This window comes from Eutrema salsugineum, unplaced genomic scaffold (assembly GCF_000478725.1).
Source record: "Eutrema salsugineum unplaced genomic scaffold, Eutsalg1_0 scaffold_14, whole genome shotgun sequence".
Taxonomy (NCBI): Eukaryota; Viridiplantae; Streptophyta; class Magnoliopsida; order Brassicales; family Brassicaceae; genus Eutrema; species Eutrema salsugineum.
The window spans coordinates 2,858,239-2,872,069 of record NW_006256877.1 but is presented as its reverse complement, the minus strand read 5'-3'; the positions used below and the strand labels follow the sequence as shown (position 1 = coordinate 2,872,069).

Here is a 13,831-nt window from a genome sequence, read left to right as displayed (position 1 = left end):
AGAATCCAATTCCAATAGCCACAACAGAAAGTCTCTTTAAAATATAAACAAACTAAAATATAATTGTTTTAAAAAATTGTTTTACGTTGCCAAATTAAAATTTGCGATTTAATTATAAATAATTTTAAAAAATTTATATGGCCAACGCAGAATCATATCGACTATTGTTATCATTTCATTAATTTGTAAATCTTCCCTACTTAACAACCAAAATGCATGCGTAGCGTTGTATTTACCTATTATTTATACTTAAAATAAAAAAAAAAGAAAGGAAAACAGTTCTCCTTTCCATAGTCCTATTCGGAATTGTCGATTGACTTTTTCCGACACTATATAAACCAAAATCTCTCTCATCACAAAATCAAAATCTTACCAATTGATAACTATTCTTTTTTTTTTTTTGTGTGGTAAATAATGGAACCAAAACTCAGAGCTTTGCCTGTAGGATTCAGGTTTCGTCCAACAGATTGTGAGATTTCAAATTATTTCTTGACGAGAAAAGCTTTGGGACAACCAATGAATACTCGTATTGTACCTGAAGAGTGTCATGATATCTTCTCAAGACGTCCTCGTGATTTGCCTGGCAAGTTTTCCCCAATCCTAAACCTAATTTTTCAATAACTTTTGTTCCAAGAAAAAAAAAAAACAGATTTTGTTATCTGGGTTTCTTGTTTCGGATCTTAACTTCCATTAATGTCAAATAATTCAAGGTTTGCAGAGCTTTTTAAACATAATTTATGAAAAGAATCGATTTTGTTTAAGGTTTGTCTTGTTTATGAACTAATCGTCGATCTCTCTGTTTTTTTTTTTCCTTTTTCTTTTAGGCTATCCAAGAGAAAAGCATTGGTACTTCTATTGCAGAAAACTTAAGGACCAAGTTACTACTACTACTAATACCAGCTCTCATAATATTTGGACACAAATAGAAGAAGAAACCGATGTTTTAGATGCAAAGAATAATGATGCATTAGTCGGTATCAAACGTTCATTTACTCTCGTTGAGAATGATGAAGAATCCGATGATATTTATTTGTCAGATGAAGAAGAACCTCCAAAATACAATTGGTTCATGGATGAAATCAGCCTCCCATTGACAGTTGCAGACACTGATTGGGTTTTTTGCCATGTTTTCCGCAAGAAGATCAAACCCGAAACTGTTGATTTGCCCTTTATCGAATCTGGTTCCGAATCCGAAGATGAAGAAGAAGAAGAAGAACAAGAACAAGAAGAACAGGAAGAACAAGAGCAAGAACAAGAAGAAGAAGAAGAAGAAGAAGAAGAAGAAGAAGAACAAGAAGAAGTAGAAGAAAGTGTTTCTGCAGAGAGTTTGGATCTTTTTAGAGAGCAAGATGAAAATGTTCTTCCTCCATCTCCTTCTCCACCTTAGCTTCTTATATTCTTAAAAACGGATTGGTTGATTAGTTTTGTTTGTTGTTTTTTTTTAATGGTTATGTAATTTTGTCATGAACAACAAAAAAGGAGAGCAGAATTTTTGTAAAGAGTTTAAGAATCAGAATGAATGGAGAAAAGAATCTGATCAATATATATATATAAATAATAGCTCTTGGTGGTATTAGATTCTCAATACCTATCAAAGTCCAAATCTTTATCACCTAGTTGCTGCAGACACCTACGTTGTTGAAAGTGGAAACTACCTTTTAAAATCATTTCAGATTTGTGAGAGAAGAAAGCTTGCAGACGAAGAAATGTTTCCACCAAAACATGTTTATTGCAGAGAGCATTTTTAACCAGTCAAGTCATTAACATAAGTCTATTGTTCTAAAAAAACGGTTTAAACGACTTGCTAATTGTGGTTTACATAGTTGATTTAGATTTGGGGTTTTTTTTTTTAATATATGAAAAGGTGAAATTAACCAAATTTTAATTCGGTATGGTATAATTCATTTCAATTTCGGTTCGGTTATGTGTGGACCAGATACTCACCGGCTTGTCTACTCCCCCGCTGATACACCAGCCCCCAGAACTCGCGTTTGCATAGGATCTCTCCTCCTCCATGGGCTCATGTTAGCAATCTCCCAGCCTACCTTGCTAAATTGCGCTATTACTCTCCTTAATGATCATGATAAGAGTCATAATCAAATCATCATTATCCGGTGATTTCGATCTCTGTTCTCATAATTTATCAACGGGTCATATGTACATGTTATATAGTTATATGCATAAAGTTATAGAATAATATGATCTTGTCCACTTGAAATTAAAAATCTAAAATCAAAAATATTCAAATTCTTGGACGATAAAAGGGAATGGATGTTTGACCTGCTTAAAACTTCCAGTCAAACCCAAATAATGATAGATCACTTTTTTTCCGCTTGTCATAAATCTTTGACTTTTTGACTTTTTCCACTCGCATCTCCGTTCAGATCTTGCCACGTATTAAACTTTCATATCTGGTCCGTTGATCATACACGCGTTAGAAAATCTCTCCAATCTTGGTCTCGTCTCCGTCTTTCCTGTGTTTCGATCTGTTTCTTTGACCAAAAACTTTTTAGCTTTTTTTGTTTTCTTTCTTCCTTCAATGTCATTTTGTAACACATTCCACGATACTTGAATCTCACTTCTTCATCTCTCTCGCTCTATCTATCTGTTGCTCTGATTTAGTCTCGCAAAATCTTTATTTGTTCGGAAATTATCCAAGTGTCCCGAATTTGGTTGAGGAATTTTTGCTGGGAATATCTTCGTGATTAAGGGTTTTTTTCGCTTTGTTCTCTGGAGATATGATGAAAGCTTCGATTGGAAGGTTACGGAGATTCGCATTGCCCAAGGTCGATGCGAATGATATCGGAGAGCTTTTCCCCTCGGCACAGATTGACGGGCTTGCTCGAGCAGCCAAGGTAATTTTCTCCTCGCGATTCTGGCAAATTTTGTTTTCGGAGACCTGGGTTTTGCGGAATTGTGGGATTCAAAGTAGGGTTTTAATCGCTGGGTTGTTTGCTTTTGATGTTCGTCTTAGTTCGATCGAGATTCTGTGGCGAATTTTTTCCCGATCAAATAGTGCCAATCCATCACCGTTTTCTGTGACTTGAGTGAAAATTCACTCTGTTTCTCTTCGCAGATGGAAGATTGGGGACTTACACATTTATTATAGAGCTTTGTTCATTGATTTATACGTTTCAAGTGGAAGCATTACTATTCAGTCATGTTCTCTTGGAGCATTTGACATTTATATTAGTTATGGAAAGAAATGAAAATCGTATCTAGTTGATTGGTTGATCTAGGCTGGGAGAATCATTTAGCCATTGAATTTGATTATAATGAGATCAACATTTCGTTTAATTAGATATGGTGATAGTGAATGATCTAAGTTATTGCTCTCTTATTTTCAGGATATGCAAGAAATGAGAGAGTGTTATGATAGATTACTCTCGGTAGCTGCTGCAACGGCTAATAGCGCATATGGTAAATAATGCATTCAACTCTTTGCAAGTTTGCAACTGTAATGTTTACATTTGTATATTGCTAAGACTTCATTTTTTTTTGTTTTGTTTGTTTGGTAATATCAGAGTTCTCTGAGTCATTGGCGGAGATGGGTTCATGCTTGGAGCAAATCGCGCCGCATAATGATGAAGAAACTGGTAAATGTTTGAAGAAGCATCTATCATGGCAGTTTTGTTTTGTCCTGTTTGCATGCTGTAACACATTGTTTCTTCTGCAGGTAAAACTTTACTGAATTTGGGTAAAGTTCAGTTTGAGCTTCAGAAACTCGTCGACACTTATGTAAGTTGTATGTTGCAACCTTGTACTTTCCTTGTAGCAATCTGTATAAATAATTCTGAAAAAGCTGAGTAAGTTTGTTTCAATCTCTTTTTTTTTTTCCTTCAGCGTTCTCAAATATTCAAGACCATTACACGACCTTCAGAGTCACTTCTCAATGACCTTAGAACCGTTGAGGTATGCCCTAGATTTAGTCTATTGCAGTCAGATATTTTATAAAGGCCAGAAAATTTAATGGTTCAAGCTAAGTGCAACCTTAATAAAGACTGCTAATTTGATAATCTTTTCTTTTCTTTTCCTCTCAGGATATGAAGCAACAATGTGAAGAGAAGAGGTCAGTTGTTTTCTGCAATGTAAAGTTTTCTTTTCTTGGTTTGGTTTGTAAAAATCTTGCCTTAACCTCTGGAGTCTTACTTACAGAGATGTTGTGAAGCACATGATGATGGAGCATGTGAAAGACAAGGTACAACTTAAAGGCAGTAAAGGAGAGAGACTTATTCGCCGACAGTTAGAGACTGCCCGTGATGAGCTACAAGACGAGGCGACTTTGTGCATTTTCCGATTGAAATCTCTCAAGGAAGGTCAAGCTCGAAGTCTCCTCACACAAGCAGCCCGCCACCACACTGCTCAGGTACTTGCTATCTTTGTAAGAAACAGATCTGCAATTGCTCAATTATTGTCTCTTATGCTTTCTTTTCTTGTATTGCCGTAGATGCATTTGTTCTTTGCTGGTCTAAAATCGCTTGAGGCAGTAGAGCAACAAGTCAGAATTGCTGCGGAGAGACAACACATCGACTGTGAGCTCTCTGATCACGGGAACGAAATGGAATGTAGTGGGGATGATGATGATGATGATGACCGGCATGTAAACAGAGATGGAGAACTCAGTTTTGATTACATTACAAGTGAGCAGAGAGTGGAAGCTACTACATCTACACCGCAGGGATCAACAAAGGTAATTTGAATCTTAAAACGAACGTGAAGAAAAAGCTTTATCCAATAGAAAATAAGCTCATTCACTGCCGTTTTCTCATAGATGGATGACACAGATCTCTCTTTTCAACGCCCTTCACCAGCAGGATCAGCAACGGTATGTTCTTGATTTCTCCATTTTATGTACTCAGAGAACTCTTAATGCAATGAGAATTTTGTGTTTGAAGTCATATTCTCTCTAATACAGGTAAATGGAGATCATAGAGAAGAGAACCAACCGACTTCATACCAAGATCGCAGAAGGAGCAGCCATTCAGCACCGTTGTTCCCGGAAAAGCCAATGAGGCAAATGACTCCGTCTTCGAATACTTATGTGTTACCAACACCGACGGATTCAAAGTCTTCATCAATCTTCACTAAACCAGTCACCAAAACAAACCACAGTGCAAACTTATGGCACTCATCTCCGCTTGAACCAATGAAAACAGAGAGCAACCTCTATTCCCGTCTTCCCCGTCCTTCAGAAACTCCTCACGAAGCTGCACCAAGACACACTTTTTCTGGACCGATCAAACCATCCTCAACGCGTCTTCCAGTTCCGGTTCAGTCTCAGGCTCAGGCTCAGTCATCTTCTCCAAGGATCTCTCCTACTGCTTCACCTCCCCACGCTTCTTCTCCACGGATCAACGAACTCCATGAGCTTCCAAGACCACCGGGGCAATTTGCACCGCCACGACGCTCGAAATCTCCTGGTCTTGTTGGTCATTCGGCGCCATTAACGGCTTGGAATCAAGAAAGAAGCACCGTAGCTGCACAGTGGAGATGAAAGTGACACTTTGTATTTGGAAAATCCAAGTTGTTAAGTTTTTTTTTTTTGTCGTAATAGAAATATATCCTTTGTTTTTTTTCCCGCTTAGAATACATGGAGTCATTAGAGAAAATGATGCATCATAAAATCCATGAAGTTTTGGGTTTGAAGGTGATTATAATTGATGTTTCTATTTACTTTTCATTAATGGGAAGTGAAAATGACAGTAACATGATCAGATTCCTTGTTTAGAGGAAGAAGAAGATAACGTCTATCCTCTCACGTGACCCCACATGATATCACGTGATGATCGAATATATGATTCGCTAACAAATGGGCCCAGTTTATTAAGCCCACTTAGAGGATCGAAACCTAACTGTTCTCTTCTTTGATTGAACTTGTTTAGCACCATTTGATTGTGTATAATTTGCATTAAATTTTTGAGCTAACGATTATTGATTTTTAACTCTGCCGTTAGAAAACAAAAGGTGGAGTTTCCAGAAAATCAAAAATCAAAAATCAAAAAGAAAAATAGAAAAAGAGAGCGATGGAAATGGTGATGCGACGATATTGGGATTTGTTTATAATCAAGGAGACGAGATATAAGAGAAGAGGTCTCAATCATCTACATTCTTCTCTTCTCTCTCTTTTTTTTTTTCGAATATTTATTTTCTTCTTGTTCGTTTGTCTTCTTCTCCAATCCGCACGAATTCACTGTTGTCGATTTTGGGGGTTTCTGTGAATGATTGAGATTTCGGATTGCTTTTGAAATTTGTTTTCTCCACAGATTCTCTAGTTTATTCCTTCATCGGGTGCGTTATAATCATCAATGAGAGAATTGTCTTCATTGTTTGATCACTTTGTTTGATCACACAAATTATCTCTTCATGCGATTCTTCTACATTTCATGATTCTTTTTGAGCTGCATATGATTGTGCTTTGTTTGTTTGATCTTCCTTTTTACGCAGAATTTGTGGTTTTGTTGTTCGATCATTTCTAAAACAGATTTAAACTCAATGCACTGTGTGCTGCTTAGCGATTTTTGATTGTGAGAATGATTTTGGCTCTTCTATATCTGAATCGTATGATCCGTTAAATTTGTGTGTACTATGTGCTTCATTGATCCTAGGCTTAAGAAACTTTGAGAATGGTTCTGGTTTATACGATCATGATCTGTTGATCATTCCTTACTTGTACAACTTGTGTTCTCTAGTGATGCAGCTCGAGACTCTGCTAGAATAGTTTTTGGATTAGGTGGATATGTAATTGATTTTTCTTCTCCATTTTTTGTTCATTTCAGGAGTGTGTGACAGCTATAAACTCTGTATTCTCTATCCTCAACCACTGTCACATAAGTTTTATGTGTTTCATCTCTTTTATGCGGTCATCAATGGACGACTTGTTGTGGAAGCTTATGACCGATGCTTAGTTCTATATCATTTGGATCGAATAGATAACAGAGAGAAGGTTGTTTAAGCATTGGTATGGGTTTGCCACACACTGCTTCAGATGAGCAACCCCATCAAGCTTCCTCGTCTGCTTCAAGTTGCAGTCTTTCTCAAAGTTTGCCTGTAAATGCCACTCCCTGTGATTCATACAGCGTTAACAGAGGCAGTGAGGGAAGCCTCTGCTCCTCCATTGGAGAATCTGATAGGGAAACAACATTGGAAAGTTTGGGGTTTATAGATGATCCGTGGAGATGCCATCAAGAAACGAATTATGCAATGGATAAGGTTAACTGGAATCGAGCTGAAGTTCGAAGGATAGTTGGTTTCCAGTCAGATGAAAGTAGCTCACCGAGTAATGAACACACGAGTATTACCATTGGTGGATCTCATGAAGTAGATATTACTGGTGGATCGTTAGTCAGGAAACGAGTAAGCTCTCCTATTAATACGCTTTGCCCTGAGAAATTTATAGGCAACCCGCTTGATATCAGCTGCACCAACCAACAATTGACTTCTAATGCACAAGATCACAAAAAGGCCAATATCTCCGGGAGATTACATCTCTCGTCACACAAGAGTAAACTTTCATCTATCGTTTTCACGGATGGTCCATTGCTTGGCTCCAGTGATCTGCAGCCCACAAAGGGCGTGGATTGTTTATATTCACAAGTACATGTTACATCTCAAATACCCGTTAACCCCATACCATGTCATAAGAGTATATCTGTCTCTCCGACACTTTCTCTGTCACCTCTTGGGCCGAGGTTTTCCGAGAGAATGAAAGCTTTACAAGGGGGCATAATTGGGAAATTTTTCGAAGATGGTGTTTGTGTAAGGAATACCGCTGAAGAAACAGAACTCCAGACTGGTCATAGATTTATTGGTAATGCTAATACTATCCAGAGAGCGTTTTCAATGGAGAGAGCTATTGAATCAGCTCCTACATCTCCATGTAAAAGGTTTAGTAGAAGCTTGAGTGGACGTCCCATTCAAAGGTCATTAGTTGGTTCTTTTGAAGAATCCCTCTTGTCAGGAAGATATTCCTATGGGCAAACTAGCCAGGTCTCACTTACTCCAAAACTCACAAGCTAAAACTTTTTGACAGTCAGAAGAAACCCAAAAAATTGTAGACATTTTACATTTGACTCACTTGTGCTCTCTTTGTCTGTTTCTTTACAGAAGATCGATGGTTTTCTTGCTATTCTTAGTATTGCTGGTGGAAACATCTCTCCAAAAACACAGAAGCTTCCATTCTCAGTAACAAGTGTTGGTGATGATTGCTTCTTACTATACTATGCCTCCATAGATCTCTGTGGAGGATCTTTGCAAAACAAGTTATGGGGTCAAAAATTGGAAACGAACCAAAACAACTCTGATTCTCAGACCTTTAATAGCCGGTTGCGGATACCTATGAAGGGTCGGATTCAACTGGTACCTCTTGTCTCTGTTCTCTTTTGTTTGTTTCCCTCTTAACAGTGAGATAAAATTAGGATCATTTGATGACTAATTCATGATAGAAGCTTCTCCGTTTTGCAGGTTTTAAGTAACCCTGAAAAGACACCTCTTCACACTTTCCTCTGTAACTATGACTTAACTGATATGCCGCACGGTACAAAGGTAACTTAGAATATTTCCTCCCGTTACTTCATTCGTTTTCTATCTTGTTTTAGGCTCCAAATTGTTTGTTTGCGTTTGCATTTACGTGTACATTTAGTGTATAGATTTCAGATGAATCTAAACCCTTAAGCTTCTTAAACAACATACCTTTCATTCTATAGTTTTTTTGTACAATTGTGGCGTTCTTGTATATGTTTTCAAATGAATCTACAAGCTGAAGCAATTTTAAAACAAAATGTGATTTCTCTTGGGTTTTTGTAGTCATGAAAACGCAGACAATCGAGTCAACAATGTTCTTCAACTCGTTTGTTTTCTTTTCTGGTAGTAATTCAATGTTTGATTCAACTATTGTGTTATTCTGTTATGATCAGACTTTCCTGCGCCAAAAGGTTACTCTAGCTTCCTCTGTTCCGACAAAAGCCAAAAACTCTATAGATGCAGACCAAACTCTTGCAACTAAATCTAGCAAAAGATCTGATTCAGTGGATGAATTTCATTCACCAAGTGAGTGTGAGAACAGCAAGTGTCGTGAGACTTACAGAGAAACAGGACAATGCTGTTCAAAGTCTGGAGTCTTACGCTACGCTCTTCATCTTAAATTTCTTTGCCCTTTACGCAAGAAAGCTTCAAAATTAGGTCATAAGAAAAGCTTGAATGCAGAAGATGGAGAGAGGAGGTTCTATTTGTATAATGACTTGAGAGTTGTGTTTCCTCAACGACACACAGATTCTGATGAAGGAAAGGTATGTTTAAAAATCAATTTGGTGGATTCTCTTTTTTTTTTTTTTTTTGGATAGCGTAACAGCTATTTGAACGCAAACACTTATTTTGCTTCTGAAATTGCAGTTGAATGTGGAGTATCATTACCCAGAAAATCCAAGATACTTTGACGTAACCAATTGAATCTACGCTTCCGAAGTTGTTCGGGATATTTATAGTTACAAATAGTATTCTTTTTCTTTTTGTTAGAAGGAAAAATAAAAGAATGTTGCACATAAAATACAGAATAATCTCTATCTATAGCCATAGCCATAAGTTTAAGAAATGGCAGTGACCCACACATTTTCAAGTGGGTATTGTCATATCACTTTATTATTATTTTTTGCTAAAACGGTAAATCTATAAATAAAACTGAGTATTACAAGAGCTAAACCCAATTTATAAGGAACACTAGAAACGAGTAATTTCAAGTTTAAGAGATTCATAGGGTTGTGAAAATTCGACCGAAAAGAACAAAAACTAGTCATAGACCAGCAAAATCCCGATAAACATATGAATAAATTCGGAGACATGAATCAAATCCATCTCTTAAAAAGTTACAGAACAAACCCAAATTCATATTTTCCACTTTTATTACTTCCAACGTCACACAGTTAAATTATTAGTTAATACTGTAATATAAAACAAATCTAAGTAACTGTAATTTAATTATCTCGGAGGTCAAAGGTTGGGATTTGAGAAGAGAAACCATGTGAGAGGTAATAAAGCAGCCTTGGCAATATGTTTCTGTAAGGGTCACTTTCTCTTTTCATCTTCAAATAGGTCATACTTCTTTCTACTTCAGACTTGACCTGCAAGTAAACCTCATGAGCTTTCTCTTTATCATTTAGCTCTTTCTCTCTACCTTTTGTTTCAATCGGTTTCCCAAAGCATACGTAAAACCGTCCCGGAATCTTTGGAATTATTCCAGGCATATGCAAATCTTGGTTTCCCACTTCGCCTTCCTCACCGTTCCTAATCATATAATCATCACCCGATTTCAGAATCAAATGTTTATATCTATTCTCAAACTAGAGATCGAAACAAAATACCTCAACTTAATTGTGTCCTGTGTTATCTCTTCTATGACATCCTTCAGGAAAGGAATCTTCATTTGATCATTGTAATCCAAAACAATCTGAGAATCATTCCATTGCATAAATAAGTTACTCAAAAACCGATTGAAACAAAGTGTATTTTCTTAAGAATTGTTGATACTGAAACCAGAACAGAGAGGAGATTTTTGGCTTACTTGACAGAGATCATCTTCTCCAACCGCGCCGAAAGGAATGATTTTTGCTCCACATTTAGATGCGATTCTCACAAACTCTGAATGTTCTGGCCAAAACAACTTGTATTCTTCACCCTGTAGAAATGTGTGTTTTAAAATGAAAAGCATATAAAAATTAACAAGAAGGGCCAAACAATAATGGAAGAGAAAACTATTAACTACCTTCCTGTGCAAAGCTTCGCGAACACCCCCAGGATACAAAACCACATGAGCCTTCGAACGAAGCAGTTTGTAGAAATTCATATTCGAGACAGGAACTGCGCCTATTATCCTAACCGAGTCGAACATCTGCAAATCAGGGAGTTTTGAGCCACTTTTTTTGGTGAACATCACTGGATGCGCCAGTCCACGCAACGAAATGTTCCTCTCTTTCAAGAAATGAATCGCTGCTGGACGCAATTCGATACCAAGCAACATGTGATTGCCAACATACAGAACCGGTCCTTCTGAAGGTATTCCTGCAAGTGATCTTACTATTGTACCGTTGTCTAGAGTTGAGAGAAATACTGGAGAAATAGCATCGGTTAGCAATCTGGACCAGAGAAAATACATAAATATACTTCAGTATTTGCTTGCGGCAGCAGAAACAGAGTAACTCTATTCTAGCTAAGCTTATACGAGTAAAAAAAAAAAGCATTTGACAAAGAAATTAGACACGACACAAGGATATTGTCGATGCAACAACTGACTCACGTACCTTTGTGATTTTTCAAACTCTTTGAGCTCAAACGGAGTAGGCCGAATGTAATCTGAAATGTAATCAAGTTTCTTTCCACGGCGATAATAATAGGCAATCTTGATGATAGTCGCCAGATCTACCCCATCCTCCTAACAAGACAATAAATATAGATCAATCGAGCTGTAGATTAGTAACCAAACATAATCTGAGAGTGCTCTGTACCAAATATGATGCAAGAAATTTTTCTATTGCTTACAAACTAATAGAGACTAGATTTCCTTATATGAACTAACTATATAGGATTTCACAAATGCAAAAGATATTGTGATTCCGTAATTTAAAGCCAGCACTCACTGACACAAGGAAAATTTCTTGCATCAGGAGAAAGAGCACCTTACCAAGAAGAGGAACTGTCCATTATTCTCAAACTTCCGGACTTCACATTTCGGCAATGCACAACGGAGTTTTTCAATGTCTTCCTTGTTCAGTAACCATTGGTCGTGTCCACTGCAGTAGACATAGGCGAATTAAAGCTACAACTTAGCTTCCAACTAATAAAATTATTTACAAACAAAGATTTCGCTGAACTTCTACTTGTAGTTAATAATGAAGCAGAGAAGTTTACAAGTTTATGGACCTCAGAAGTATCAGTGTTTGGGCTTTGACAGTGTACATGCGAGATTTAGCAGATGCTGAAGCAGACTTCAGCAGTTGAAGCTTCCATAGAAGTGTGTCCTTGGGAAAGATCTTAATCAGAGTCTGTAAATCATTTGTTCCCGTGAGTATATTATCACATGGCATGTAGCGAATGACTGGAGAAAGTAAAATCGAAACAACAGAATGAAGAACAAAACAAGAGCAACATTATGATCTGCAAAGACAAAAAAACATGCAAATATCATCTTTTCTCCTAAAACAGAGTCTTACAGGCAGATTAGCTGAAGTTTTAAAGAAGTCTCCTAAGAGCCCACCACTCATCTGCGCGACAGTTTCATTCAGCATACTCTCGAACATTGCCGCAAACGGATAACCTATATAATAAAATACAGTTAGCCCTGAGTTTCACGCAAAACCTGACACTGAAACCCATCTCTGTGATAGAAATATTTAGATCTAGTTTTTGCATCCAATTCGTGTTTGCTTTACACCCATATATGTAGGAGATTTAGAAGAAGGAGTTGAAACTTCACCTTGTTTAAACCCAAAATTCTCCTCTATCAAGCAGGGAACTTCGTCAGGCAATAGTTCCAGTAGACTCAATAAAGGTTGCAACATGAGGTTGTTGAAACGTGTGACTGCATCAAAGAGAGTCTATGATGAGCACAAGACACAAATCCCCCCAAAAGGAACAAAAAGAACACTCTTTTAACATGATGAGTGTCATGCTTTACCAACAATGCTTACAAACATATAACACACGCGTTGCGCATAACACATTTCTAAGCTTGCAACATCATGCTTACATAAATGGCCTAGAAGATCTAGAGAAAAAAATCATGAGTAGTCGTATATTACCTGGATTAGCCAGAATCAAGACAATATCAATGTCAGGGTTACTCGCTGCAACATCTAGAGCAAGACAAGCACCAATAGAATCTCCAACTATATATATGGGTGTCTTTGGGTAACGGTAGTACTCAGACCTAACTATCCTCTCAATGAGCTTCACAATTTCTGAAACCAACAGAAAAAGAGCTTAACAAAACGGTAAAGATACAATACAAGAGAGAAAGCTAACAAACAAAAAGAAGCACCTCGAGCCGGTGTACGATCACTGACTGGAAAATGAAGGCACCATATGTCAAATATCCTATATGATCAAAAGACAATGACATGAGAAACATCAAGCAATACATTCTTCTTCTTTTTTGAGGTGAACTCTATCTAATCTAATCTTTTGGAAGAAACAAGAACTTTACACAATACTTACTCTCCAAGCCTCTTATGCTGGCGAGTGAGCCCTAATCCAGTACCATCGATCCCTGCAGTTTTGATTTCGTTGAGTTTTGTTAGCTAATTTTCACAATTTGGAATCGATTTCATCCCTGAAATTTGAAAAGACGAACCGGGTATGTAGAGGAGAAGCGGAGATCCTGGAGCGCGAGCCCCACATTCCAACGGAGAGAACCACCGTGGCGGACCTCCATCTCCGCCGTCGAAATCTCTAACTTCCGCCAAAAAATCCGTCAGACTCTTCCGCTCCTCGGGCCGCACGGCGTCCGTGTTCGAATACGGATTCACCGTCGCCGTCACTTTTCCTCCGTCCCGGAGACGCCCGATCGCGACGGAGGTCAACCGTCGGGTTGACTTCCAGTAGGAAAAATCGCGATTGTGAGCTCTTCTCGAGACTGGGGAGAAGACGGGACAAATTCCATCGGTAATGCGAACTGTGGAAATCGCCATTGACCAGAGAACTCGCAAATCGATGGAATTCTCGGTAGAAGAGCATTTTCGTTGTTCAACTTCATCTTCAAGCGATCGAACACGACAAGCCCGTGCTCACGAGAAAACAGCGACGATTGCTCCGCCATTTTTTGCCTCTCTTTTATGGGAAAACGGCC

The 13,831-nt window shown here is 37.9% G+C and overlaps 4 protein-coding genes across 6 annotated transcripts; 3 read left to right on the top strand and 1 right to left on the bottom strand.

Moving 5' to 3' along the window:
• The first annotated feature begins 412 nt into the window (after positions 1-412).
• LOC18022967 (NAC domain-containing protein 104) lies at positions 413-1,495 on the top strand. Its single transcript, XM_006405331.2, has 2 exons — positions 413-583; positions 825-1,495. The coding sequence occupies exons 1-2, from the start codon at positions 415-417 to the stop codon at positions 1,385-1,387; spliced, it is 732 nt and encodes a 243-aa protein (XP_006405394.1). The 5' UTR covers positions 413-414; the 3' UTR covers positions 1,388-1,495.
• A 1,002-nt stretch (positions 1,496-2,497) lies between these two features.
• On the top strand, positions 2,498-5,695 carry LOC18022966 (uncharacterized protein At2g33490). The gene is made up of 10 exons (XM_006405330.2): positions 2,498-2,855; positions 3,348-3,420; positions 3,525-3,596; positions 3,677-3,738; positions 3,844-3,912; positions 4,041-4,069; positions 4,156-4,366; positions 4,448-4,690; positions 4,772-4,825; positions 4,916-5,695. Exons 1-10 carry the CDS (start codon positions 2,739-2,741, stop codon positions 5,492-5,494), a joined length of 1,509 nt encoding a protein of 502 aa, XP_006405393.1. The 5' UTR covers positions 2,498-2,738; the 3' UTR covers positions 5,495-5,695.
• A 280-nt stretch (positions 5,696-5,975) lies between these two features.
• On the top strand, positions 5,976-9,668 carry LOC18022965. Of its 2 annotated transcripts, none has more exons than XM_006405329.2 (6): positions 5,976-6,090; positions 6,777-7,986; positions 8,104-8,355; positions 8,461-8,541; positions 8,913-9,284; positions 9,388-9,668. In XM_006405329.2, exons 2-6 carry the CDS (start codon positions 6,961-6,963, stop codon positions 9,442-9,444), a joined length of 1,788 nt encoding a protein of 595 aa, XP_006405392.1. In that variant the 5' UTR covers positions 5,976-6,090; positions 6,777-6,960; the 3' UTR covers positions 9,445-9,668. The 2 variants fall into 2 exon arrangements, with proteins under 2 accessions (XP_006405392.1, XP_024014750.1); XM_024158982.1 differs by lacking the exon at positions 5,976-6,090 and adding an exon at positions 6,151-6,288.
• A 152-nt stretch (positions 9,669-9,820) lies between these two features.
• Positions 9,821-13,831, bottom strand: LOC18022964 (acyltransferase-like protein At3g26840, chloroplastic). Of its 2 annotated transcripts, none has more exons than XM_024158979.1 (13): positions 13,337-13,831; positions 13,201-13,252; positions 13,025-13,080; positions 12,786-12,944; positions 12,461-12,565; positions 12,198-12,301; positions 11,896-12,029; positions 11,669-11,777; positions 11,289-11,419; positions 10,754-11,123; positions 10,553-10,666; positions 10,353-10,438; positions 9,821-10,275 (listed from the first exon to the last, which is right to left on the bottom strand). In XM_024158979.1, the coding sequence occupies exons 1-13, from the start codon at positions 13,671-13,673 to the stop codon at positions 9,966-9,968; spliced, it is 2,067 nt and encodes a 688-aa protein (XP_024014747.1). In that variant the 5' UTR covers positions 13,674-13,831; the 3' UTR covers positions 9,821-9,965. The 2 variants fall into 2 exon arrangements, with proteins under 2 accessions (XP_024014747.1, XP_024014748.1); XM_024158980.1 differs by having other exon boundaries at positions 11,908-12,029.